Here is a 27,500-nt window from a genome sequence, read left to right as displayed (position 1 = left end):
CTCATATATAATCCTATCTTAAATTTCTTGTTCTCTTGCTTGTTGAAGAAGTAGTCTCTGGAGATGGTTTTGTGACTAATGAATAGTAGATAAATATTATTTTTCTTGTTTTCCAACAAGTCGGCCGTCTCCCACCGAGGCAGGGTGACCCAAAAAAAAAGGAAGAAAATCTCCAAAAAGAAAATACTTTCATCATCATTCAACACTTTCACCTCACTCACACAATCACTGTTTTTGCAAAGGTGCTCAGAACACAACAGTTTAGAAGCATATACATATAAAGATACACAACATATCCCTCCAAACTGCTAATATCCTAAAACCCCTCCTTTAGACTGCAGGCATTGTACTTCCCATTTCCAGGACTCAAGTCCGGCTATATAAAAATAACCAGTTTCCCTGAATCCCTTCACTAAATATTACCCTGCTCACACTCCAACAGATCGTCAGGTCCCAAATACCATTCATCTCCATTCACTCCTATCGAACACGCTCATGCATGCCTGCTGGAAGTTCAAGCCCCTCGCCCATAAAACCTCCCTTACCCCTTCCTTCCAGCCTTTTCGAGGATGACCCCTACCCCGTCTTCCTTCTCCTACCGATTTAAATGCTCTCCATGTCATTCTACTTTGATCCATTCTCTCTAAATGACCAAACCACCTCAACAACCCCTCTTCAGCTCTCTCACTAATACTTTTATTAACACCGCACCTTCTCCTAATTTCCACACTCCGAATTTTCTGCATAATATTTACACTACACATTGCCCTTAGACAGGACATCTCCACTGCCTCCAACCGTCTCCTCGCTGCTGCATTCACAACCCAAGCTTCACACCCATATAAGAGTGTTGGTACTACTATACTTTCATCCATTCCCTTCTTTGCCTCCATAGATAATGTTGTTTGACTCCACATATACCTTAACACACCACTCACCTTTTTTTCCCTCATCAATTCTATGATTAACCTCATCCTTCATAAATCCATCCACCGACACATCAACTCCCAAGTATCTGATGAATATGAAAATCTAAATATTTTCTCAGATGACAGCTGTGGGTCAGTCTGTGAAGGTTATGAGGACCACTACAGCAAATGCCATACTGAGCCAGTATGGCATTTGCAATACAATCTCTGAGCAAATGTTATATAATTTATGGTGCACAAACCTCATCAAAACCATAAATGAACAGATATTTTTAAATTCATAAATATAAATAGCTAGGTAGTAGGTTGGTAGACAGCAACCGCCCAGGGAGGTATTACCGTCCTACCAAGCGAGTGTAAAACAGAAGCCTGTATGTAATTGTTTTACATGATGGTAGGATTGCTGTTGTCTTTTTTCTGTCTCAGAAACATGCAAGATTTCAGGTACATCTTGCTACTTCTACTTACACTTAGGTCACACTACACATGCATGTACAAGCATATATATACACATCCCTCTGGGTTTTCTTCTATTTTCTTACTAGTTCTTGTTCTCGTTTATTTCCTCTTATCTCCAGGGGGAAGTGAAACAATTCTTTTTCCGTAAGCCATGTGTGTCGTAAGAGGCGACTAAAATGCCAGGAGCAAAGGGCTAGTAATCTTTTCTCCTGTATACATTACTAAATTTATACATAGAGAAACTTTTGTTTTTCTGTTTGAGCCACCCTGCTTTGGTGGGATATGGCCAGTGCATTGAAATAAAAATAGCATTCTATTAAAGATGTGCTACATATGCACATATTACAAGAGATCTTACTGTGCACAGTCATGGGTATTCACCCTGTAACTCACCTGAAGAATAACACGAGCTGGTCGGAATGGTACCTCTACACCATTGGGATCGGTTTGTTTTTTTTCCCAGTCTAAAATATTGTTGACATCCTCTTTCTTTACCTGAAACAGATATAAATTATCTTAGGTTACCCACAACTGCTAAATTTAATATGAAAATTAAATAAACTCCTCTTATACTTGAAAATAAGAGATTGGTCACATTTATTTATACTGAGCAAGAATACTGGGCTAAATCTGGTAAAAATGTAAGATGTATTATTGAAAATATTTGTAAATTAGAATTATATCAAATTGATTTGAGTTACCAATTTTCACAGAAATTAATTAAACTTTGTAGATAATCAGTAACTACAAAACAAAACAGAAAACAATCACACCTGTGAGGTCCCCTAGAACTGTACAGCCAGGTCTCTATGAGTGCGAGTTCGAATGGTGCAAATTTTGATTTAGTGCAAAATTAATTGCTAGTTTTCTTCCCAAAACTCTTCAAATCCTGCACAAAAATTACGTACTTGATCAGTGCAAATCTGAATAATGCGACTACTCACAGGATTCATTATTTGCACTAATCATGGCCTAGCTGTAATAAGTTTTGCAAAAATGTGTGATATCACCATGTTTTCTTCTTTAACATATCAATAAGACAAGATTTCGTTCGGATTTTTAACCCTGGAGGGTTATCCACCCAGGATAACCCAAGAAAGTCAGTGCATCATCGAGGACTGTCTAACTTATTTCCATTGGGGTCCTCAATCTTGTCCCACAGGATGTGACCCACACCAGTCGGCTAACATCCAGGTACCTATTTGCTGCTAGGGGACAACAGGTGTAAGGAAACGCGTCGAAATGTTTCTACCTGCCTGGAATCAAACCCAGGCCCTCCGTGTGTGAAGCGAGAGCTTTAACCACCAGGCCACCATCCAAGCCACCGGGCCACCATATAGGTGGGGTTGTAAAAGTGAATACAGTGGACCCCCGGTTAACGATTTTAATCAGTGCAAGAGGGGTAATTGTTATGCGAAATAATCGTTATGTGAATGAATTTTCCCCATAAGAAATAATGGAAATAAAATTAATCCGTGCAAGACATCCAAAAGTATGAAAAAAAAAATTTTACCACATGAAATATACATTTTCCCACACACAAAGAGAAGGATACATGCACAATAGTAGAGTAGTACATGCACAGTATATATTGTGCATGTACTAGTCTACTAAATGAAGAATAAATGACACTTACCTTTATTGAAGATGCAGCAATGACTGATGAGACACTGTGTCCTGGGAGTGCCTTTTCCTCCTGAGTACTGTAGGTCCTGTTTGGCATTTTCTTCCAGAACAGGCCTTATCACACTGTGTATGCCACTACGATTCTTAAATCTCTCAAACCAACCTTTGCTGGCTTTAAATTCACCAATATGAGCACTAGTTCCAGGCATTTTTCCCTGTTCACCTGGGTGTTAGTCGACTTGTGTGGGTTGCATCCTGGGAGACAAGATTAAGGACCCCAATGGAAATAAGTTAGACAGTCTTCGATGACACTGACTTTTTTGGGTTATCCTGGGTGGCAAATCCTCTGGGGTTAATTGTTTCTTGGTATTCTCAATAAGCCACACCAACAACGGTGCTACAGCAGCAGCAGCAGCTGACAGTGCAGCAGCAGCAGCAGCAGCTGACAGTGCAGCAGCAGCTGTACCACCAATAGTAGCGATGGTTGATTGGGGTTTATTATACAACCTGGCCAGCTCGGAGACATGCACTCCACTTTCATACTTATCAATGATCTTTTTCTTCATCTCTATTGTAATTCTCACCCTTATTGCTGTAGGGTTGGCACTAGAAGCTTTCTTGGGGCCCATGGTCACTTATTTTCCAGAAAAAGCACCGAAAACACTGTAATAATACGAAATATTCCGATTGTATGCTTGGATGTTACCGCGGAGGCTGGCTGGTAAACAATGCCACCGGCGGAACATGTGAGTGTGGCTCAGGCCGCACATTGGACGCGTCTCGGACGAAAATCGGTAAGCGGGTTTTTAAGCGGTATGTGAGGCAAAATTTTTGCAATTAAAGTAAGCGGTATGCGAAATAATCGCTATGTGATGCCATCGTTATGCGGGGGTCCACTGTACAGTGGTGCCTTGACTTACGAGTTTAATTTGTTCCGTGACTGAGATCATAACTCAATTTGCTTGTATATCAAAATCAATTTTCCTCTTTGAAATTAACTGAAATGCCATTAATCCGTTCCAGCCCCCAAAAAAACACCCCAGGGGCAGGAGAAAATACTTCAGTATAACGTTAATATCAACTCTATCAGAATTCATTTAATATGACATAAGAAACACTAAGTAACATAGAAACATGATACATCCTCTAGAATGAATAAAATAGACCATAATATGACGAGTGTCCAGGACCAGTCTGAGCATATAAAATCATTACTGCTCCTTCCTATAACATGTTCTTTGGTCCTGGGCAAGTAAAAACAGAGTTTTTGAGAGGCTAAGTGCACTAGATCACTAGGACAGTGCTATATAAATATCTCAGAAGTAAGTTTTTGACTTATTTCATGAAGCCCACCATTTATTTTTGAAGTAAATAAAATAATATTGACAGGAATCATAAAAAAAAATTTATTCTACAGCTGACTTGTGGAATATTGGAAATATTCCAAATATACTGGGATTTGTGTGGGAGTAAAGGGTAAGATATTTTGCAAATGTCAAAAACTTAGCAACTTTATTTTCTTGTAGAATAACTAAAGATAATTACACGATTACCTCCAGTGAGAACCTCACACTAGCATTCTTTCATAAGTACCAAGTCCCAAAACCACCTTTTGTTGTGCCATTTAGGTCGGGGTTCTTGCCAAATGTCATTTTCAGTAAATATTTTTTTTTTTCAGGAAATATTTTTTTTTCGCTCGTAACTCAGATTTTGGTTCACAACTCAAAGCAAAAAATCCACTGAATGACGGCTTGTAACTTGGAAAACTCGTAAGTTGGGGGCACTCTTAAGTCAAGGTACCACTGTATTAGGATACAGTGAGGAGAGGTGTTTGATTAAAAGATAATGAATTGGGAGTTGTCACAGCTGTTCTTTGCCTATGTAACTTTTGAGAGATTCTGACGAGAAATTGAGAAGGTTGGTGGAGGAATTTCAGAGAGTATGTCAAAGGAAATCAAAAGTGAACTTAGGAAAGAAACTGATGAAATTAATAAAAAGTCTAGGCAATGAAATATTGAAATTCAGACTGAAGGAGAGGAGTATGTGCTCAGATATTTGAGAGGGAACTTGTTAGCAGATAAGTTTATGTAAGATGTTGTAAACCATGTAAGTGACAAGGGGAGAAAAGGTGGGTGGTGCAGTGAGGCATCTGGGGAGTCAAAAAAAGGAGACAAAAAAGGAAAATGTACCGTAGTATAGTAGTATAACCACTGTTATATGATATGCAGCATCCATATAACAGTGGTTTAGTCGGGTCAAAATTCTTTGTATAACCCATGGCTATAAAAAAAGTATGAAATAAAGGTCATGTAATTTAATAACAATTACGTATGTACATTCTGAAAAAAAATATATAATCATTCAGACTGACAAATAAAAATATCATAATTTCTAGAATTTGTGTTTTCCCTGAAACTGATTACTCAAGGCAGGTACTATATTTTTATATGATATAAAAACAAATCTTAATTATCTTTGATAAAAAGCATAGTATACAACATACAATATTGCATATTTTTTTTTTTCAACTATTCACAAGGGTTCAATTTTCCGAGGAAATTTCAAAACCAAAAAAAACATGTAGAGGGCTCTTCCTCACCTGGAAATTATCACAGTTTCGGACAGCTGACTCGAGCAAGACCCTGATGCTGAAAGGCAGCCGCTCTGATGGGAAAAGGAGAATGTTGAATTTCATAAAACTAAAATTTCATAAAAAAAAAAATTAAGAATTTATACATTAATGGAAAAATTGGCAAATATTTGTTACATTACCAATTTACACCAATCCCTCGGCATCATACCATATTTAATGGCAAACAAGACTCTCCAGTGACGAGGGCACCCCCCACCCCTAAATTTAACTGGCTAAATTTGGGAGGAAAAAAAATACTTTGACTTGCAAAATATTGGGTAAATTTTTGAGACGTATTTTGGGAAAAAAATAGCACCTTCGATGCCGTAAAATATGGTAATTCATTATCAGAGTTATTCCATCTCAGTCTGTTACTGTACACGGACCACTCCTCTTGTCCTTTAACCCTTTCAGGGTTTCGGACGTACTAGTACGGCTTACGCACCAGGGTTTTTGACGTACTAGTATGCCTAAATTCTAGCGCCCTCAAATCTAGTGAGAGAAAGCTGGTAGGCCTACATATGAAAGAATGGGTCTATGTGGTCAGTGTGCACAGTATAAAAAAATCCTGCAGCACATAGTGCGTAATGAGAAAAAAAAACTGACCGTGTTTTTGGATTAAAACAGCGACTTTGCACTGTATTTTCGTATGGTATTTATTGTTGTATTCCAGTTTTCCTGGTCTCATTTTATAGAATGGAAGACATATTACAGAAATCAAAATGATTTTGACTGGTTTTACAATGAAAGGTGCCTTGAAATTGAGCTCAAAGTAGCAGAAATGTTCGATTTTTACCAAAGTTCAAAAGTAAACAAATCATGCCAAGCGTCCAATACACGTCAACTGGTGAGTCTAATATTCTTTCACAAGTGCGCTGATATTATTTATATCATTCCTACACTAATGCAGTAGTCTGCATAACAGTAAATCTTCTATTTTTTGTGAGAATAAAAATTCAAAGTGGAAAGCAAAAGAATGTAAGAGGGGCATGGGGACGTGACTAATGAACAGAAGAAATGTTATTTTAGTGCCAGGAACGTCTTTCTTGTTTATTCTGGACCCTATTCGGAAATTGGCATCTTTTGAAATTTGTGTGAAACTGGCAAAATTGATAAATTCTCATCGTTTTACTGGATAGTTGAAATCGGTAAATGGGTGGTTTCTTGTACTCATTCGATAGAAAAAATGGAGTTCTAGCGAAATAGTAATGATTTTTGTTGACTAGTACACTGGAACTGGCCAAAAATAGGGCTCAAAGTGGGCAAAATCGCCGATGCATAAACATCGTCGAGACCGCTAACTTCGCGAGAGCACAATTCCATAAGTTTTCCATCAAATTTCATACTTTTGGTGTCATTATGACCGAGAAAAGATTCTCTATCTTTTCAAAAGAAAAAATACGTTTTTTTTTTTTTTTTTAAAATTTGGCGACCCTGAGAACAAGTCTCAGAGAGGGCCTGGCAACCCTGAAAGGGTTAAAGAATAAAATATCTAGTCCATTTATGTGCAAAAATTTGGATACAAAACCAATCCAGAATTTTATTTAACCTATCTCGATATTTCCAAACAAAACCAATCCAGAATTTTATTTAACATATCTAGATATTTCCAATGGTTAGAGAATTACATAAATATCATGCGTAGTGATCACAATTTGCCATTATTAACGTATGTACATACTGCCTAACATGTCTTCAGAATGGTACACAAATGGTACAGAATGATCATATGAATGGTAGTTACCTTAATTTTATCCAGATTCAAGTCTATACAGTGGTCCTTCAATAATCGTCCGGCTCAATAGTCGTCCTTTTCCAGAATCGTCATGTTATTCTCGTCCAAACATTGGCTCGCAAATGGTCAGTTTACTCGCTAATCGTCCTTTGTCCGGGATGCGTACTCACGCTCTGAGCCGCCTTGGCCTCCCTTCCCAGCCAGTGTGCCATTGTTTACCAGTGAGAGACGGTCCCCTCACTTGTTCATACGAAATATTTCATAATATTCCATTCAGTTTAGTGCTTGCAAGTGCTAAATAATAAGCCTTTGGTAAAGTGAGAAATACGATTGAATATAAGGAAAACACCAGTGAACAAAATGAAAGTGGCGTATGAGCCTATGTCATTTGTGAACTCTATTGTGGCACTGGGGAGTTCCATGGGGTTGGATGTGATGTGAGTTTGGAGGATGTGGAAGAGTTGGTGAAGGACCACAAGGAAGAGCTAACCACTGAGGAGCTGCAAGAGCTTCAGCAGCAACAGGAACAGATCGCAGCTCAGAATCTTGCTGCAGAGGAGGAGGAAGAGAGATGGAAGGTGCCTTCTTCAGAAATTAAGGAGATTTTCGAAATGTGGGGTAGGACGGAAAGATTTATGGAGAAACATCACCCTGAGAAGGATGTAGCAAGCCATATCAGCAACTTGTACAGTGACAGAGTCTTGGCTCATTTTAGGGAAGTTTTAAAGAGATGCCAGAAACAGAGCTCTCTGGACACTTTTTTTGTGAGACAGGACTCCAGTGACTTTCAAACTGGTCCTAGTGGCATTAAGAAACAGAGAAGAGAAGTAACCCCAGAAAAGCACTTGGTACCTGAGGTGTTGATGGAAGGGGATTCCCCTTCCAAACAGTAACTAATCCAATGTCTCTCCTCCTCCAGTCTTCCATACACTAAGAAGAATCGTCAATAAAGGTAAGTGTTATGCTGTTAATGTTTCATTCATCATGTCCCATTGTATTGTTTATGTACTACATCTATATTTTATGTAAAAAAAATTTTTACTTGAATACTTCTGGGTGTCAGGAACAGATTAATTGTATTTACATTATTTCTTATGGGGAAAATTAATTCAAAAATCGTCTTTTTCAATAATCGTCGCACTTCCAGGAACGGATTAAGGACGATAAATGAGGGACCACTGTATTTATTCCTGAAATAATATATTTAGGTGTCTTTTCAAAGACTAATCTCTCCTTTTCATGCTACTGTGTTTTAGCTACCTCACACATTCTTCAGTTCAACTCTCACTCTTATTACATCAGTCTATAACAAGGTTACCTTACGTTTAGTAGATTGTGCATCCCAAACCAAATTTTTTTTTTTTTTTTCAACAAGTCGGCCGTCTCCCACCGAGGCAGGGTGACCCAAAAAAGAAAGAAAATCCCCAAAAAGAAAATACTTTCATCATCATTCAACACTTTCACCACACTCACACATTATCACTGTTTTTGCAGAGGTGCTCAGAATACAACAGTTTAGTAGCATATACGTATAAAGATACACAACATATCCCTCCAAACTGCCAATATCCCAAACCCCTCCTTTAAAGTGCAGGCACTGTACTTCCCATTTCCAGGACTCAAGTCCGACTATATAAAAATAACCGGTTTCCCTGAATCCCTTCACTAAATATTACCCTGCTCACACTCCAACAGATCGTTAGGTCCCAAGTATCATTCGTCTCCATTCACTCCTATCTAACACGCTCATGCACGCTTGCTGGAAGTCCAAGCCCCTCGCCCACAAAATCTCCTTTACCCCCTCTTTCCAACCCTTTCGAGGACGACCCCTACCCCTCCTTCCTTCCCCTATAGATTTATATGCTTTCCATGTCATTCTACTTTGATCCATTCTCTCTAAATGACCAAACCACCTCAACAACCCCTCTTCTGCCCTCTGACTAATGCTTTTATTAACTCCACACCTTCTCCTAATTTCCACACTCCGAATTTTCTGCATAATATTTACACCACACATTGCCCTTAGACAGGACATCTCTACTGCCTCCAACCATCTCCTTGCTGCTGCATTTACCACCCAAGCTTCACATCCATACAAGAGAGTTGGTACTACTATACTTTCATACATTCCCTTCTTTGCCTCCATAGATAACGTTTTTTGACTCCACATATACCTCAACGCACCACTCACCTTTTTTCCCTCATCAATTCTATGATTAACCTCATCCTTCATAAATCCATCTGCCGACACTTCAACTCCCAAGTATCTGAAAACATTCACTTCTTCCATACTCCTCCTCCCCAATTTGATATCCAATTTTTCTTTATCTAAATCATTTGATACCCTCATCACCTTACTCTTTTCTATGTTCACTTTCAACTTTCTACCTTTACACACATTCTCAAACTCATCCACTAACCTTTGCAATTTTTCTTTAGAATTTCCCATAAGCACAATATCATCAGCAAAAAGTAACTGTGTCAATTCCCATTTTGAATTTGATTCCCCATAATTTAACCCCACCCCTCTCCCAAACACCCTAGCATTTACTTCTTTTACAACCCCATCTATAAATACAGTGGACCCCCGGTTAACGATATTTTTTCACTCCAGAAGTATGTTCACGTGCCAGTACTGACTGAATATGTTCCCATAAGAAATATTGTGAAGTAGATTAGTCCATTTCAGACCCCCAAACATACACGTACAAACTCACTTACATAAATACACTTACATAATTGGTCGCATCCGGAGGTAATCGTTATGCGGGGGTCCACTGTATATTAAACAACCATGGTGACATTACACATCCCTGTCTAAGACCTACTTTTACAGGGAAGTATTTTCCCTCTCTTCTACACACCCTAACCTAAGCCTCACTATCCTCATAAAAACTCTTAACAGCATTTAGTAACTTACCACCTATTCCATATACTTACAACATCTGCCACATTGCTCCTCTATCCACTCTATCATATGCCTTTTCTAAATCCATAAATGCAATAAAAACTTCCCTACCTTTATCTAAATACTGTTCACATATATGCTTCAATGTAAACACTTGATCTACACATCCCCTACCCACTCTGAAGCCTCCCTGCTCATCCGCAATCCTACATTCTGTCTTACCTCTAATTCTTTCAATTATAGCCCTACCGTACACTTTTCCTGGTATACTCAGTAAACTTATTCCTCTATAATTTTTACAATCTCTTTTGTCCCCTTTCCCTTTATATAAAGGGACTATACATGCTCTCCTCCAATCCCTAGGTACCTTCCCCTCTTTCATACATTTATTAAACAAAAGTACCAACCACTCCAACACTATATCCCCCCCTGCTTTTAACATTTCTGTCATGATCCCATCAGTTTCAGCTGCTTTACCCCCTTTCATTCTACATAATGCCTCACATACCTCCACCACACTTACATTCTGCTCTTCTTCACTCCTAAAAGATGATATACCTCCCTGGCCAGTGCATGAAATTACCGCCTCCCCTTCTTCCTCAATATTTAAAAGTTCCTCAAAATATTCTCGCCATCTACCTAATACCTCCCTTTCCCCATCTACTAATTCCCCTACTCTGTTTTTAACTGACAAATCCATACTTTCCCTAGGCTTTCTTAACTTGTTTAACTCACTCCAAAATTTTTTCTTATTTTCATTAAAATTTCTTGACAGTGCCTCTCCCACTCTATCATCTGCTCTCCTTTTGCACTCTCTCACCACTCTCTTCACCTTTCTTTTACTCTCCATATACTCTGCTCTTCTTATAACACTTCTGCTTTGTAAAAACCTCTCATAAGCTACCTTTTTCTCTTTTATCACACCCTTTACTTCATCATTCCACCAGTCACTCCTCTTTCCTCCTGCCCCCACCCTCCTATAACCACAAACTTCTGCCCCACATTCTAATACTGCATTTTTAAAACTATTCCAACCCTCTTCAACCCCCCCACTACTCATCTTTGCACTAGCCCACCTTTCTGCCAATAGTCACTTATATCTCACCCGAACTTCCTCCTCCCTTAGTTTATACACTTTCACCTCCCTCTTACTTGTTGTTGCCACCTTCCTCTTTTCCCATCTACCTCTTACTCTAAATGTAGCTACAACTAAATAATGATCCGATATATCAGTTGCCCCTCTATAAACATGTACATCCTGGAGCCTACCCATCAACCTTTTATCCACCAATACATAATCTAACAAACTACTTTCATTACGTGCTACATCATACCTTGTATATTTATTTATCCTCTTTTTCATAAAATATGTATTACTTATTACCAAATTTCTTTCTACACATAGCTCAATTAAAGGCCCCCCATTTACATTTACCCCTGGCACCCCAAATTCACCTACTACTCCCTCCATAACATTTTTACCCACTTTAGCATTGAAATCCCCAACCACCATTACTCTCACACTTGATTCAAAACTCCCCATGCATTCACTCAACATTTCCCAGAATCTCTCTCTCTCTACACTTCTCTCTTCTCCAGGTGCATACGCACTTACTGTAACCCACTTTTCACATCCAATCTTTATTTTACTCCACATAATCCTTGAATTTATACATTTGTAGTCCCTCTTTTCCTGCCATAGTTTATCCTTCAACATTATTGCTACTCCTTCTTTAGCTCTAACTCTATTTGAAACCCCTGACCTAATCCCATTTATTCCTCTCCATTGAAACTCTCCCACCCCCTTCAGCTTTGTTTCACTTAAAGCCAGGACATCCAGTTTCTTCTCATTCATAACATCCACAATCATCTCTTTCTTATCATTTGCACAACATCCACACACATTCAGACTTCCCACTTTGACAATTTTCTTCTTCTTATTCTTTTTAGTAATCTTTACAGGAATAGGGGTTACTAGCCCATTGTTCCCGGCATTTTAGTTGACTTTTACAACACGCATGGCTTACGGAGGAAAGATTCTTATTCCACTTCCCCATGGATATAAAAGGAAAAGTAATAAGACCAAGAACTATTAAGATAAAATCAAAGAAAACTCCGATGAGTGTGTATAAATAAACGTGTACATGTATGTGTAGTGTGACCTAAGTGTAAGTAGAAGTAGCAAGACATGCCTGTAATCTTGCATATTTATGAGACAGACAAAAGACACCAGCAATCCTACCATCATGTAAAACAATTACGTGTATGTATATTCCAATCCAAGCACCCTATCTTCTAAAAATTTTGACAGCTTAAAAAAAATAGAAAACACTGAATATCCAAAATATCTTAGTTATAAAAAAAAAAATTGTACAGGAGAAAACTTAGTTGTGCGATGAAAACTAGTGCCTTCAATATTCTGAGATTTAAATTTAGGTTTTCATTTCCAATAGAGGTACACCCATTTCCATTAAGGGGTGCAGGAGAGAAATTAATTTCCATTCACAGCATGCATTTCCATTAAAGGGCGCAGGTGCAGGATTCATTTCCATTCACGTTATGTACATACAGTGGAACCTCTACTTACGAGTTTAATCCATTCCGTGACCTTGCTCACATCTGGATTCGCTCCTTTGCAGAGTCAATTTTCCTCATTGAAATTAGTACAGTAGAACTTTGACTTACGAGTTTAATCTGTTCCAGGAGCTAGCTCGTAACTCAATTTATTTGTATATCAAATTAATTTTCCTCATTTAAATTAATTGAAAAGCCATTAATTCATTCCTGCACTCTGGAGAGAAGAAGAAATACTTGAATATGATGCTATTATCAACTGTACAGCTTATTTATCTATCACAATTCATCTAATATTACATAATAAACAATTAGCACAGAAACTTGATATATACTCTAGAATGAATAAAATAGGCCATAATACGGTGGCAGAGGCAGTGGCAGAAGCGTCGCCATTTCTGTCCCAATTTGCCTATAGTATCTTCCCATGTTTTTACTGTAAGAGAAAATGGAGTATTTTTGAGGCTAACTGCAGTAGATCACTAGGATCCATGGTTAGAAAAAAGAAATTTGGCCAAGTGACTGCAACAAAATGCAAACAAGCATGAGAGAACTGCCACCACAGGGATGCAAACATGTTTACTGCTTACCAGCTGTGCCAACTAGCATAAGCATTCTGAATTATTATTACAAACGTACAGTGGACCCCCGCATAACGATCACCTCCGAATGCGACCAATTATGTAAGTGCATTTATGTAAGTGCGTTTGTACGTGAATGTTTGGGGGTCTGAAATGGACTAATCTACTTCACAATATTCCTTGTGGGAACAAATTCGGTCAGTACTGGCACCTGAACATACTTCTGGATTGAAAAAATATCGTTAACCGGGGGTCCACTGTATTATGTATTATTATTATTAGTTTAGGGAACTGAAGCTCTATCATTATTATAATATTTTTTTTTTTCAACAAACCAGCCGTATCCCACCAAGGCAGGGTGGCCCAAAAAGAAAAACTAAAGCTTCTCTCTTTAAATTTAGTAATTTATACGGGAGAAGGGGTTACTAGCCCCTTGCTCCCGGCACTTTAGTCGCCTCTTACAACACGCATGGCTTACGGAGGAAGAATTCTGTTCCACTTCCCCATGGAGATAAGAGGAAATAAAGAAGAACAAGAACTAGAAAGAAAATAGAAGAAAACACAGAGGGGTGTGTATATATATGTTTGTACATGTATGTGTAGTGTGACCTAAGTTTAAGTAGAAGTAGCAAGATGTACCTGATGTACAAGATGTACAATGATGAGAAAGGAAGGCCTGAACAAGAGAGAGAGAGTGAGAGAGAGTGTGTGAGAGTGAGAGAGTGTGTGAGAGAGTGAGAGAGAGAGAGTGTGAGTGTGAGAGTGTGAGTATGAGAGAGTGTGAGTGTGTGAGTGTGAGTGTGAGAGAGTGTGAGTGTGAGTGTGAGAGAGTGAGTGTGTGAGAGTGTGTGAGAGAGTGTGAGAGTGTGAGTGTGTGAGTGTGAGAGTGTGAGAGTGTGAGTGTGTGAGTGTGAGAGTGTGAGTGTGAGAGTGTGAGTGTGAGAGCGTGAGTGTGAGAGCGTGAGTGTGAGAGCGTGAGTGTGAGAGCGTGAGTGTGAGAGAGTGAATGTGAGAGAGAGAGTGAGAGAGAGTGTGAGAGAGTGTGAGAGTGTGAGAGAGTGTGAGAGTGTGAGAGTGTGAGAGAGAGTGTGAGAGAGAGTGTGAGAGAGAGTGTGAGAGAGAGTGTGAGAGAGAGTGTGAGAGAGTGTGTGAGAGAGTGTGTGAGAGAGTGTGTGAGAGAGTGTGAGAGAGTGTGAGAGTGTGAGAGTGTGAGAGAGAGAGTGAGAGAGAGTGTGAGAGAGAGTGTGAGAGTGTGAGAGAGTGTGAGTGTGAGAGAGAGAGAGTGAATGAGTGAGTGAGTGTGTGTGTGTACTCACCTAGTTGAGGTTGCGGGGGTCGAGTCCGAGCTCCTGGCCCCGCCTCTTCACTGATCGCTACTAGGTCACTCTCCCTGAGCCGTGAGCTTTATCATACCTCTGCTTATAGCTATGTATGGATCCTGCCTCCACTACATCGCTTCCCAAACTATTCCACTTACTGACTACTCTGTGGCTGAAGAAATACTTCCTAACATCCCTGTGATTCATCTGTGTCTTCAGCTTCCAACTGTGTCCCCTTGTTACTGTGTCCAATCTCTGGAACATCCTGTCTTTGTCCACCTTGTCAATTCCTCTCAGTATTTTGTATGTCGTTATCATGTCCCCCCTCTCTCTCCTGTCCTCCAGTGTCGTCAGGTTGATTTCCCTTAACCTCTCCTCGTAGGACATACCTCTTAGCTCTGGGACTAGTCTTGTTGCAAACCTTTGCACTTTCTCTAGTTTCTTCACGTGCTTGGCTAGGTGTGGGTTCCAAACTGGTGCCGCATACTCCAATATGGGCCTAACGTACACGGTGTACAGGGTCCTGAATGATTCCTTAAGATGTCGGAATGCTGTTCTGTGTGTGTGTGTGTGTGTGTGTGTGTGTGTGTGTGTGTGTGTGTGTGTGTGTGTGTGTGTGTGTGTGTGTGTGTGTGTGTGTGTGTGTGTGTGTGTGTGTGTGTGTGTGTGTGTGTGTGTGTGTGTGTGTGTGTGTGTGTGTGTGTGTGTGTGTGTGTGTGTGTGTGTGTGTGTGTCTGTGTGTGTGTGTGTGTGTGTGTGTGTGTGTGTGTGTGTGTGTGTGTGTGTGTGTGTGTGTGTGTGTGTGTGTGTGTGTGTGTGTGTGTGTGTGTGTGTGTGTGTGTGTTTGTTTTGCACAGGCTGGTTCCCCAAAGTTCAAATTATGAAATGGTTTACATAATATTAAGTTTTTTGGTGAAAGTGCTTCAGCTGATCACATTTTGGAGAATGGTTATGAGCCACAACATATGTTGAATTCTGATGAGACAAGAGTATATTGAAAGATGATGCTAGCAAGAGCTTACATCAGTCGGCAAGAGAAAAGTGCACTGGGATTCAAGGCAGCAAAGGAATTATTTCAACTTCCTCCTTTGTGGTAATGCACTGGCAATTACAAGTGTAAGGCCATAGTTATTTACTGCTCCAAGACTTTCTGCACTTTGAAAGGTGTAGATACCACTGTACCAGTTCTTTGGAGGTCAAACCTGTCAGCATGGATGACAGAATATTTATTGACTGGTTTAATTATCACTATTTCTGAAGTCATGCTTTACCTGCACAGCAAGAACACTGGCTTCAAGGTTCTCTTCACTCTTGATAATTCTCACACTTATCCAGAAGCTTTGCTGGATGTGTACCCACATTTAAAAGTTGTAATTTTACTGCCAAATACACCTACCATCCAACTTACGACCTGCTCGACTTACGACCACTCGACTTACGACCGTGTTTTTTATGCCAAATTTCTGGGAAATAAACAACTATTTGTGTTGTACACAGTGTTTATCCTAAACCTTACAGTATAAAATATTTATTTATTTATCTGAACATGATACAGTGAAGTACAAAAGAATACAGTTAAATGCAGCATGCCAAAGCCACTTGAATGCATAGCATTACGGGCAGGCTTAAAATTAACTTAAGATTAACTAAGCAATGTGGTACAAAAATTATTGTAAAACAGATAATTTAGTGCAAATGAGTATTACAAAGACAGATCATATGGTCATTTACCGTGTTGCTGTGTAATCAGTAGAATGGAGTATTCTGTTAGGTAATGAAGTTAAATAGTAACAAAGTTTGATTGGGTCATAGGTTGACATTTATGAGATACAATAATGAGATACATATATGAGATACAATTTATGAGATACAATTATTCAGTATTTATTTAGTTGTGGGTGAGTAAGTGATTTTTGAGAAGAGACTTGAATTTATAAATAGACAGTGTTTCTTTTATATTCACAGGTAATGAATTCCAGATTTTAGGGCCTTTTATGTGCATTGAGTTTTTGCATAGCGTGAGATGGACACGAGGAACATCAAAGAGTGATCTGTGTCTTGTGTTATGGTCATGTGTTCTGTTGGGGTTGGTAAGGAGATGTTTGAGGGGAGGGTTTATGTCAGAGTTAAGTGTTCTATGTATGTAGTAGGTGCAGTAATAAGTATGGATGTTTTGGAAATTTGTTGTATATGTGTTTGAAATTTGAGTCTATTATCAAGGTGGATTCCCAGGAATTTTCCCTCTGAGAGTTTTGTGATAGGTGATCCATTTATCATTATGTTAAGAGATATATCTGCAGCTCTGTTACCAAACTGAATGTAGTAGGTTTTGTCAATGTTTAGAGTAAGTTTGTTGGTCCTCATCCAGGTTGATATTTTCTGTAATTCGGTATTTACAGTATTGGCTAGCATGACTGGGCTCGGGTGAGAGTAGACGTATGTAGTGTCATCTGCAAATAGTGTGGGTTTGTGTAGTTGCGATGCATTTGGTAGGTCATTTATATATATTAGAAAGAGAAGAGGGCATAGGACACTTCCCTGTGGGACACCAACTGTAATTGGCTGTGCAGAAGAGTTTGCCCCATTTGTGTACACATATTGGCTTCTGTTGCTGAGGTATGACTTTAGGTAGTTGAGGGAGTGCCCTCTTATACCATAGTGCGACAATTTTATGTGGAGCAAGTCGTGGTCAACTGTATCGAAAGCTTTACGTAAGTCAATGAAGATCCCCAGTGGGACTTCTTTTTTCTCTATTGCTGTATAAATATGTTCTAGCATGTGGATAATAGCATCATTAGCATTTTTATTAGGCCTGAACCCAAATTGACAGGGGTTGAGTATGTTGTGGGAGATGAGGTAGGAATAGATACGCTTATGGATTAATTTTTCAAAGATTTTAGAGAGAGGGTGTAAGTTGGATACTGACCTATAGTCATTCAAGTCTGCGTGGTCTCCTCCTTTATGGATCAGGGTGACCCTTGCTATTTTGAGAACTGTAGGAAAGGTAGAGGATTCAATGGATTTGTTAACGAGTGTTGCAATGATTGGTGATAGCACCTGTGACACTTTTTTGTATATAATGGGTGGTAAGGTATTTAAATCTCCTATCTTGTTTTTTAGTTTGTTGATAATAAGTACTAACAACAGTACTAACAACATAAAAAGTTAAGTAAAACATGAAATACCAAAATAAAACAATAAAATGAAGTCATTACAAAAGTGTTTTGTTGATATTCAGTAGTAAGGTTTGGCTTACGACCATTTCGACTTACGACCGGTTTCTCGGAACCGAACTCGGTCGTAAAGTTTAGGTAAGACACTTTGCTGTACTCGACTGAAGAAGCCTACTGTGTAGGCGAAACGTTTCGAAATAAAGATACCTAACTGTTGCATATGTGTCTTACCTAAACAACATTTTATTGTTCACTCGGTCGTAAGTCGGATGGTAGGTGTACATCATGGAGTTATTAGGTCATTCAAGTGTAACTACACATGAAAGGTTATTGCAGCAATGGATGATGGCTCCAAGCTTGCAGTACCAAATACTTGACATAAATTTGACATTGCAGATGCCATCATCTATGTCAGAAGTGCATGGAATGAAGTGCCCCAATAAACACTAAATGCAGGCTGGGGAAAGTTTGGCCTAGTGTAGTTTTTTCCCTTCACTTGAGTGTCAAGTGTAGAAAATAGCTCAGCAAATAGTTCAACTGGCAAGGAGATTACTAGAGGATGGCTTTGAAGATGTACAGGAAGATGTGAATGAGCTCTCAGAAGATGACAAAGATTAAAGTCCAGAGGAAATGTTAGCAGAGCTCAATGCACAGATACAAATGAGGCAGATAATAGAGGACAATGAGGAAGAAGAACCAGAAGAAAAACAGTTGCAACAGTTACACGAGTATTTCCATGTTGCTGCCAAACTAGCAGACTTTTTCCACTGAAGAGAACCTTGACAAATAATGCTCTGAAATGGGGTGTAGAGCAACTGACATTCTGCAGGGTAAAAGACCAAAGATGTACTACAGAATTTCTCACTACTCCAGTACAACCATCAATTTTAGTGTCAGCTCCAACCATCCACCTCGGCAAACAATCCATGATTATCCACCTCGGCTCAGCAGGACCACAGCATTCCTCTCCACTCTTTTCAGAACCACTTACATATACCAGAAACCACAATTTAAGGCAAGAAATATCATTTATGTAACATTTGTAGAATTAAGGAATGCATTAAACATATCACAACAATCAATTACAATCACATTATCATTTTTATTTTTTATAATTTGGAGACAAAGCCATCTCTGGGGCTCCAATGAGCGTACCCTATTTTTTCTATACGTTCTTCAGTTTGTTTTAGACTACGGTGGACCCTTGGCCAATGAAGGCATCGTCTAACGATAAATTCATCCAACGAAGAGTTTGAGCGTAAAAATTTTGGCCCAGCCAACGATGAAAAACTCGACCAACATGATTCGTCCCAAACCTGTCCGTCCAGCCTGAGCGCCTCACCTGCCCTGCTGTCTTTGTTAACAAGCCAGGGTGGACAGTTCCACGCATATATTCAATAAATTTTGTATTATACCACTGTTTTTAGTGCTTATAACTGCTAAGTAAGCCACCATGGGCCCAAAGAAAGCTTCTAGTGCCAACCCTGTGTTAAAAAGGGTGAGAAACACTATCGAAATACTATTGTACCACGGTCGGCTGCTGCTGCACCACCGTCGGCTGCTGCTGCACCACCGTCGGCTGCTGCTGCACCACCGTCGGCTGCTGCTGCACCACCGTCGGCTGCTGCTGCACCACCGTCGGCTGCTGCTGCACCACCGTCGGCTGCTGCTGCACCACCGTCGGCTGCTGCTGCACCACCGTCGGCTGCTGCTGCACCACCGTCGGCTGCTGCTGCACCACCGTCGGCTGCTGCTGCACCACCGTCGGCTGCTGCTGCACCACCGTCGGCTGCTGCTGCACCACTGTCGGCTGTACTACTCGAAGATGTGGAGTGTGTGTTTTTGGTGTGGCTTAACAAGAAACAATTACAGAGAAACAATTAACCCCAGAGGGTTAGCCACCCAGGATAACCCAAGAAAGTCAGTGCATCATCAAGGTTAACTTATTTCCATTGGGGTCCTTAATCTTGTCCCCCAGGGTGCGACCCACACCAGTCGACTAACACCCAGGTGAACAGGAAAAAATGCCTGGAACTAGTGCTCATATTGCTGAATTTAAGGCCAGAAAAGGTTGGTTTGAGAGATTTAAGAATCATAGTGGCATACACAGTGTGATAATGCATGGTGAAGCTGAAAAATTCCAACCCAAACAAGTGTTCAATTGTGACAATACAGGCATGTTCTGGAAGAAAATGCCAACAGGACCTACATTACTCAGGAGGAAAAGGCACTCCCAGGACACAAGCCTATGAAAGACAGGCTAACTCTCATGTTTTGATGCAATGCTAGTGGGGATTGCAAAGTGAAGCCTTTACTCATGTATCACTCTGAAAATTCCAGTGTTCAAGAAATAGTGTCTCATCACTCATCAATACTCTTCAATAAAGGTAAGTGTCATTTTAACATTTATTTGTAGTTACTGTGCATGTCTCATTGTTTTCTTTGATGGGGAATGTATATTTCATGAAAAATCTGGAACGGATTAATTGGATTTCCATTATTTCTTATGGGGAAAATTAAGTCGACTAATAATAAACTCGCCTAAAGATAAGCTCTCTGGAACGGATTAATATTGTTGGTCGAGGGTCCACTGTATTTTGTCTTTAATGCTGTTTTTAAGAACGTAACTAACATCTTAATCCATGGTCAACTGTATTCATTTATCAAACAATAGTATAAATTATTGTTGTATCCTAGGGACTATTCATGTACCTCTGCTGAGGCTCCATGCACCCCAGCTGGACTAGCCTGATCTAAAAAGAGGTTACAACTAAATTTTTAATTAACACTAATTTATGATACATTATTCAAAAGATCATACTTACCATAGCGAGCATCCTCAAGACCAAGAAGGCTGTAGTACTTGAAGCATTCATCTCCTATCTTTAAATCAGACAGAAGGTGAGAAAAGGGATTTGGTCCTGAAAGATAAATATTGTAGCTTAATAACTTCATTAATTTTGGTAGGCTAGTTTGATATTTTAAAAATTAACATTGGGATGAGCACTGACCTTTACAAGACCCTACTAGTGGAATCAAGATTTTCCTCTTATCACGTCTGTACAGCTTTTCATTTTTCTTGCAAAGACTCATCCAGAACAATAAAACTAGCCAATAAAATTTAACGTGTTATTCAGTTCAAAAACCAAATTTGTCGTTTTCAGCTAACTTTGATTCGCTGTTCATGAATCTGAGCTTGTTTAGTCTAGCACATAAGGTTTTGTGCAAATCTTATGATCAACATTCTGGCTATTTAAGGATGAAGAATCCCACGATATATACACCTACCATCCGACTTACAACCGAGTTCGGTTCCGAGAAACCGGTCGTAAGTCGAAATGGACGTAAGTCGAACTTTACTACTGAATATCAACAAAACATTTTTGTAATGACTATTTTATTGTTTTATTTTGGTATTTCATGTTTTACTTTACTTTTTATGCTGTTAGTACTGTATTTTATACTTTAAGGTTTAGGATAAACACTGTGTACAACACAAATAGTAGTTTATTTCCCAGAAATTTGGCATAAAAAACACGGTCGTAAGTCGAGTGGTCGTAAGTCGAGCAGGTCGTAAGTCGGATGGTAGGTGTATTACCTAACAATCATAAGTATTATGGCCCATGACCTAGTAGGCAAAGCTCTCGCTGCACATGCTGAGGATCTGTGGTTCGATTCCCAGCAAGGGTGGAAACACTGAGCGTGTTTCCTTACACCTGTTGTCCTTGTTTACTCATCAGTAAAATGGGTACCTTGGTGTTAGTCAACTGGTGTGGGTCACATCCTGGGACAAAATTGACCTAATTTACCTGAAAAGCTCTGCATAACAAGGGGCTTTCTATACAGTAGTATGTCATTGTCAGCTAAGCCCCTATACCTTGTATATGTACTTGTAGACATAGATATTATTATAATATTAAGCGTGGTGCATGCAGACAAAAACCAATCTTTCTTAAATTCATTATATGGATAAAAAAAAAAATCCATTCACACAAATATTAACATTACAGTTTTCAGGCCTTTTTGCTTGTGTTCAGTATTGCTCTCCTTCACCAGTGTCCAGCAGTAGTCATACTATACCATTAAACTGATCATGAAGTTTCCCCTGGTATCTCTGTACAATGGCTGTCTTGGTGTAATTGTTCACAACTACAGAAACTGTACTAGGAGCAAAATTAAGTTCAGACTGGAATTCAGCATCCCCAAATTAGTTAGAAACATGCTTTTAAATGTGAAGTTATTTTTTTTTTTTTTTTTTTTGGCCAGTGTAATTTATCTTTTACACCTAAGAGATGATAATTTATTGAGGTACTCAACCCACATGTGTCCTTCAGCACAAGAAATCGTGGAGATGCAATTCTGTCAGTTAAACTCAAAACAATGTGCCACTCTCATAACCATGCATCCCCCTCACCCCACATGCAATTATCTACTTGTAATTACACTGATTACTGTTTCTATCTTACAAAAACAGAAGTATGCCATTTGTGTTCCACACACACAGTACAGCACACTCTTATAATACAACTTAACACAGTATGTAAAGTAAAATGACACAGTTCTGTCAAGCCGTAACGGCTTGATAAAGCTCCTGGAGAGCGAAACGTTGCCACAATAAAATGTCACATTAGTTGCACTTGTGTCCTTTTGCTTTACATATTGTCGGTAATTCTACCAACTTTATTACAATTTAACACAGCATAATTTTCTTGCAGTATGATTCAAGAAGTGCAATAAAAATTTCAAGAGAATGTGAAAATCTTGATATTACATGCTTTAACATAAAGTACTGTTCAGTAATCAGTTTAACACATGAAATGCTATCCTGACTGCAAAACCAGCATATTATTTTAAAATTCAACCCCAACAGATCACAAGTACCTCAATGATAGCAGGTTAGTTCCAACTTTTTTTTCTTTTTAGGTTATCCTACCTAATTTATACAAGTGTTACTATGTATGATAACTGCAATCATCTAAATAAATGTACCTAAATAAACTTACTTAACCTACGATGGCCGAAATCAGCTGAGTAGTGGTCATGGGCTATTACAAAATATTTACTTATTTCATGGAGTACATAGGTCATAAGTACTGTAAAATGTAAACTAATGCCAGAGTTCTGCCGAGTGGTAGCTGTAAACTATAACCCAAACTCCTTCAGTTGAATACAGGCAATCATTACAATGGAGACAGAAGTAGTGTAGTAATTTTGAGGTGACCAGTCCCACAGCCTTGATAGGTGACCAGTCCCACAGCCTTGATAGGTGACCAGTCCCACAGCCTTGATAGGTGACCAGTCCCACAGCCTTGATAGGAGACCAGTCCCACAGCCTTGATAGGTGACCAGTCCCACAGCCTTGATAGGTGGCCTGTCCCACAGCCTTGATAGGTGGCCTGTCCCACAGCCTTGATAGGTGGCCTGTCCCACAACCTTGATAGGTGGCCTGTCGCACAACCTTGATAGGTGGCCTGTCCCACAACCTTGATAGGTGGCCTGTCCCACAACCTTGATAGGTGGCCTGTCCCACAACCTTGATAGGTGGCCTGTCCCACAACCTTGATAGGTGGCCTGTCCCACAACCTTGATAGGTGGCCTGTCCCACAACCTTGATAGGTGGCCTGTCCCACAACCTTGATAGGTGGCCTGTCCCACAACCTTGATAGGTGGCCTGTCCCACAACCTTGATAGGTGGCCTGTCCCACAACCTTGATAGGTGGCCTGTCCCACAACCTTGATAGGTGGTCAGTCCCATAGCCTTGATAGGTGGCCTGTCCCACAACCTTGATAGGTGGCCTGTCCCACAACCTTGATAGGTGGCCTGTCCCACAACCTTGATAGGTGGCCTGTCCCACAACCTTGATAGGTGGCCTGTCCCACAACCTTGATAGGTGGCCTGTCCCACAACCTTGATAGGTGGCCTGTCCCACAACCTTGATAGGTGGTCAGTCCCATAGCCTTGATAGGTTATCAGTTTCATAACCTTGATAGGTTATCAGTTTCATAACCTTGATAGGTTATCAGTTTCATAACCTTGATAGGTTATCAGTTTCATAACCTTGATAGGTTATCAGTTTCATAACCTTGATAGGTGACCAGTCCCACAGCCTTGATAGGTGGCCAGTCCCATAGCCTTGATAGGTTATCAGTTTCATAACCTTGATAGGTTATCAGTTTCATAACCTTGATAGGTTATCAGTTTCATAACCTTGATAGGTTATCAGTTTCATAACCTTGATAGGTTATCAGTTTCATAACCTTGATAGGTGACCAGTCCCACAGCCTTGATAGATGATCAGTTCCACAGCCTTGATAGGTGATCAGTCCATTAGCCCTGACAGGGGTCTGAATATCTCAAAATTACCTCTCCACTCCTCCCACTGTTTCCAGTACATAATCTTGACTGGATTGAAAAAGTCACTGGTGATACATCTTGCTCACCAATTAGTATGACTCATTTCGGCTGGAGATGACTATCTCCACATTACTGTTTAGGTAACTGGAGTCATGGGACTTGACCATATGTCTCGCCCCACCCAGGATTGGCCCCGGGTCTTTTCAGTTGTGAAGCAAATAAGGTAACAAACTGGGTTATCAAGTGTAAAAATGTCCAACTGACAAAGGCAGCTACTTAATATTATATATCTACTGTTAATAAAAATGTACCTAAATTAATATTAGTTTCCTCATGATACAAAAACTACAGTACGTGCATTTTTTCTAGAATATAACTATGTTATGAAAAGTACCTCATTTTTTAAATAGATATAGATAATAAGTATCTACTTAATCGAAATATATGACTAATTACGTAAGTGCACACCATAAAATATAGATATATTATTCCACTCTGTAGCCAAAAATAATTGACAGCTGCTGTCTTCTATACCGAAATGGAGAAATATGAACATACTAGTCAACTTTCGACCAAATTACAAAGAAAATGAGTAATATAACCAATTAAGAGACATTACGGGAGCTGAAACCTGTATCAGCTGATAGTACCATTATCACGTACCCAAGTACAGCTCCACAAGAAGATTTCATTAGGTCATTTATGAGGCTTGCGCAGGTCTCAGGAACACCTCCCAGCAGTGATCACATTCCTGCTTTCTTATCTCACATGTCAAGACATTTCAGAGTCAAGTAGAGTGCTTTACCCAGGTTTAACTCACCTTCCATATCCATTTCTACGTGGTAGCTGTGTGAGGTGAGGTGCTGGGGGGAGAAGTGTTGGTGATGGTGGCGACATCTCTGGGTGATAGATAGAGCCAGTGATGATAGTGACATCTCTTGAGTGAGAGTCAGTGTTGGTAGTGACATCTCTTGAGTGAGAGTCAGTGTTGGTAGTGACATCTCTTGAGTGAGAGAGAGTCAGTGATGGTAGTGACATTTCTGAGTGAGAGAGCCACTGATGGTAATGACATCTCTGAGTGAGAGAGTCAGTGATGGTAGTGACATTTCTGAGTGAGAGAGCCACTGGTGGTAATGACATCTCTGAGTGAGAGAGAGAGTCAGTGATGGTAGTGACATTTCTGAGTGAGAGAGAGAGAGTCAGTGATGGTAGTGACATTTCTGAGAGACACCTGGAGTTTACCTGGAGAGAGTTCCGGGGGTCAACGCCCCCGCGGCCCGGTCTGTGACCAGGCCTCATAGTGGATCAGAGCCTGATCAACCAGGCTGTTACTGCTGGCTACACGCAATCCAACGTACGAGCCACAGCCCGGCTGGTCAGGTACTGACTTTAGGTGCTTGTCCAGTGCCTGCTTAAAGACTGCCAGGGGTCTATTGGTAATCCCCATTATGTATGCTGGGAGGCAGTTGAACAGTCTCGGGCCCCTGACACTTATTGTATTGTCTCTTAACGTGCTAGTGACACCCCTGCTTTTCATTGGGGGGATGTTGCATCGTCTGCCGAGTCTTTTGCTTTCGTTGAGTGATTTTCGTGTGCAAGTTCGGTACTAGTCCCTCTAGGATTTTCCAAGTGTATATAATCATGTATCTCTCCCGCCTTTAAGGAGCACGACTTCTGAACCAGTAGCACCAGCTAGTCAGGTTCAACTCACACCCACCAACACCCACTCATGTATTTATCTAGCCAATTTTTAACACTACACAACGTCTTAGACTCAATGACGGTACTCGGGAGTTTGTTCCGCTCATCCACAACTCTATTACCAAACCAGTGCTTTCCTATGTCCTTCCTGAATCTGAATTTTTCCAGTTTAAAACCATTTCTGCGAGTCCTGTCTAGACTAGATATTTTTAGCAAGCTATTTTAGCAAGCTTTATTTATTAGGTCAGTTTTATCCCAGGATGCGACCCACACCAATCGACTAACACCCAGGTACCCATTTTACTGATGGGTGAACATAGACAACCGGTGTAAGGAAACACATCCAATATTTCCACCCCTTCGCCGGGAATCGAACCTGGACCCTCATCGTGTGAAGCGAGAGCTTTTGCCCCAAGGCCAAGGGGCCTGCTGAATTTAAAATTTTATGCAGTTGATTTCCTTACAAAGAAGTATATTATACATGTTTCACCTAGAATAAGCCATAAAGTCAAACACCGTGACATTTTTATGGGGGGTTTTCTTGAAGATTTTATTGGGATTAGACTGAGGGTTTAGGCATCCAGGATAAGCCAATAAAGTTAAGCAGTTGTGGGCGATAGCCAAAAGATTACAAGTTATTAAGGTGATAGCAGCGCAAGTTACATTGTAATGAACTATTTACAGATTTATTTACTTAGAAACAATGGTATTATTATTATTATTATTATTATTATTATTATTATTATTATTATTATTATTGGGAATGCTAAACCCGTAGGGATTATAGAGCGCCTGAGAGAGGGGGGGATGGAAGGCATTCAAGCTCAGTTCAGGGAACTGGAGCACAGATCCAATTCCCTAGATCAAGAGCCCCGTGGCCTGGCTGGCAAAGCTCTTACTGCACACGCTGAGAGCCTGGGATCGATTCCCGGCAGGGTGGAAAAATTTCGACGCATTTCCTTACACCTGTTTGCCTAGCAAGTAGGTACCTGGGTGTTAATCTCATCAAAGGGGACAAGATTAAGGACCTCAATGGAAATAAGACAGTCCCTCGATGACGCACTGCCTTTCTTGTGTTATCCTGGTCGGCTAATCGTCCCGGGTTAAAAATCCGAAGAAAATCTTATCTTAGGCCCTCGCCAGCGTTCTTGTGCCTTGAGGGTCACAATAACAATACAACGTCAATGAATCATGGATTTGAGCCCCTCCCATCCATTCTGTGATTTGCTTGCAATCGTGTTATTACGATTTCCTGAATTATATTGCATGTGTCCCATAGCTCGATCGTTAGTGCACTCAGCTCACACACTGAGGTCCGGAGTTCGAATCTAAGGTACGGCTGGAAAACATTAGGGGCGTATTTCCTTAGGACACCTGCTGTCCTTGTTCACCCATCAGTATGAAATGGGTACCTGTGTGTTAGTCGATTGGTGTGGGTCACATCCAGGGACAAAACTGACCTAATTTGCCCGAAATGTTCTGCATAACAAGCGGTTTTCTATACAGCA

General features: G+C 40.1%; 1 protein-coding gene across 2 annotated transcripts in view; it reads right to left on the bottom strand.

Annotated features, from left to right (window-relative positions):
- LOC128698412 (cytoplasmic aconitate hydratase) overlaps window positions 1-25,296 on the bottom strand; it is a 200,069-nt gene extending 174,773 nt beyond the window's left edge. Inside the window, exons 1-4 of one of the 2 annotated variants that reach the window (XM_070094166.1) lie at window positions 25,112-25,296; window positions 20,762-20,857; window positions 5,614-5,678; window positions 1,782-1,883 (exon numbers count right to left, since the gene is read on the bottom strand). In XM_070094166.1, coding sequence (XP_069950267.1) covers window positions 1,782-1,883; window positions 5,614-5,678; window positions 20,762-20,857; window positions 25,112-25,292 — 444 coding nt within the window. In that variant the 5' untranslated portion in view covers window positions 25,293-25,296. The remainder of the gene's footprint in view (window positions 1-1,781; window positions 1,884-5,613; window positions 5,679-20,761; window positions 20,858-25,111) is intronic. The other variant, XM_070094168.1, reaches the window with a different exon arrangement.
- Between the last annotated feature and the right edge of the window lie 2,204 nt (window positions 25,297-27,500).

The sequence above is a fragment of the Cherax quadricarinatus genome, chromosome 44, assembly GCF_038502225.1.
Source record: "Cherax quadricarinatus isolate ZL_2023a chromosome 44, ASM3850222v1, whole genome shotgun sequence".
Classification (NCBI taxonomy): domain Eukaryota; kingdom Metazoa; phylum Arthropoda; class Malacostraca; order Decapoda; family Parastacidae; genus Cherax; species Cherax quadricarinatus.
The sequence above is the reverse complement of the archived record's forward strand: the minus strand, read 5'-3'. Positions and strand labels throughout refer to the sequence as shown.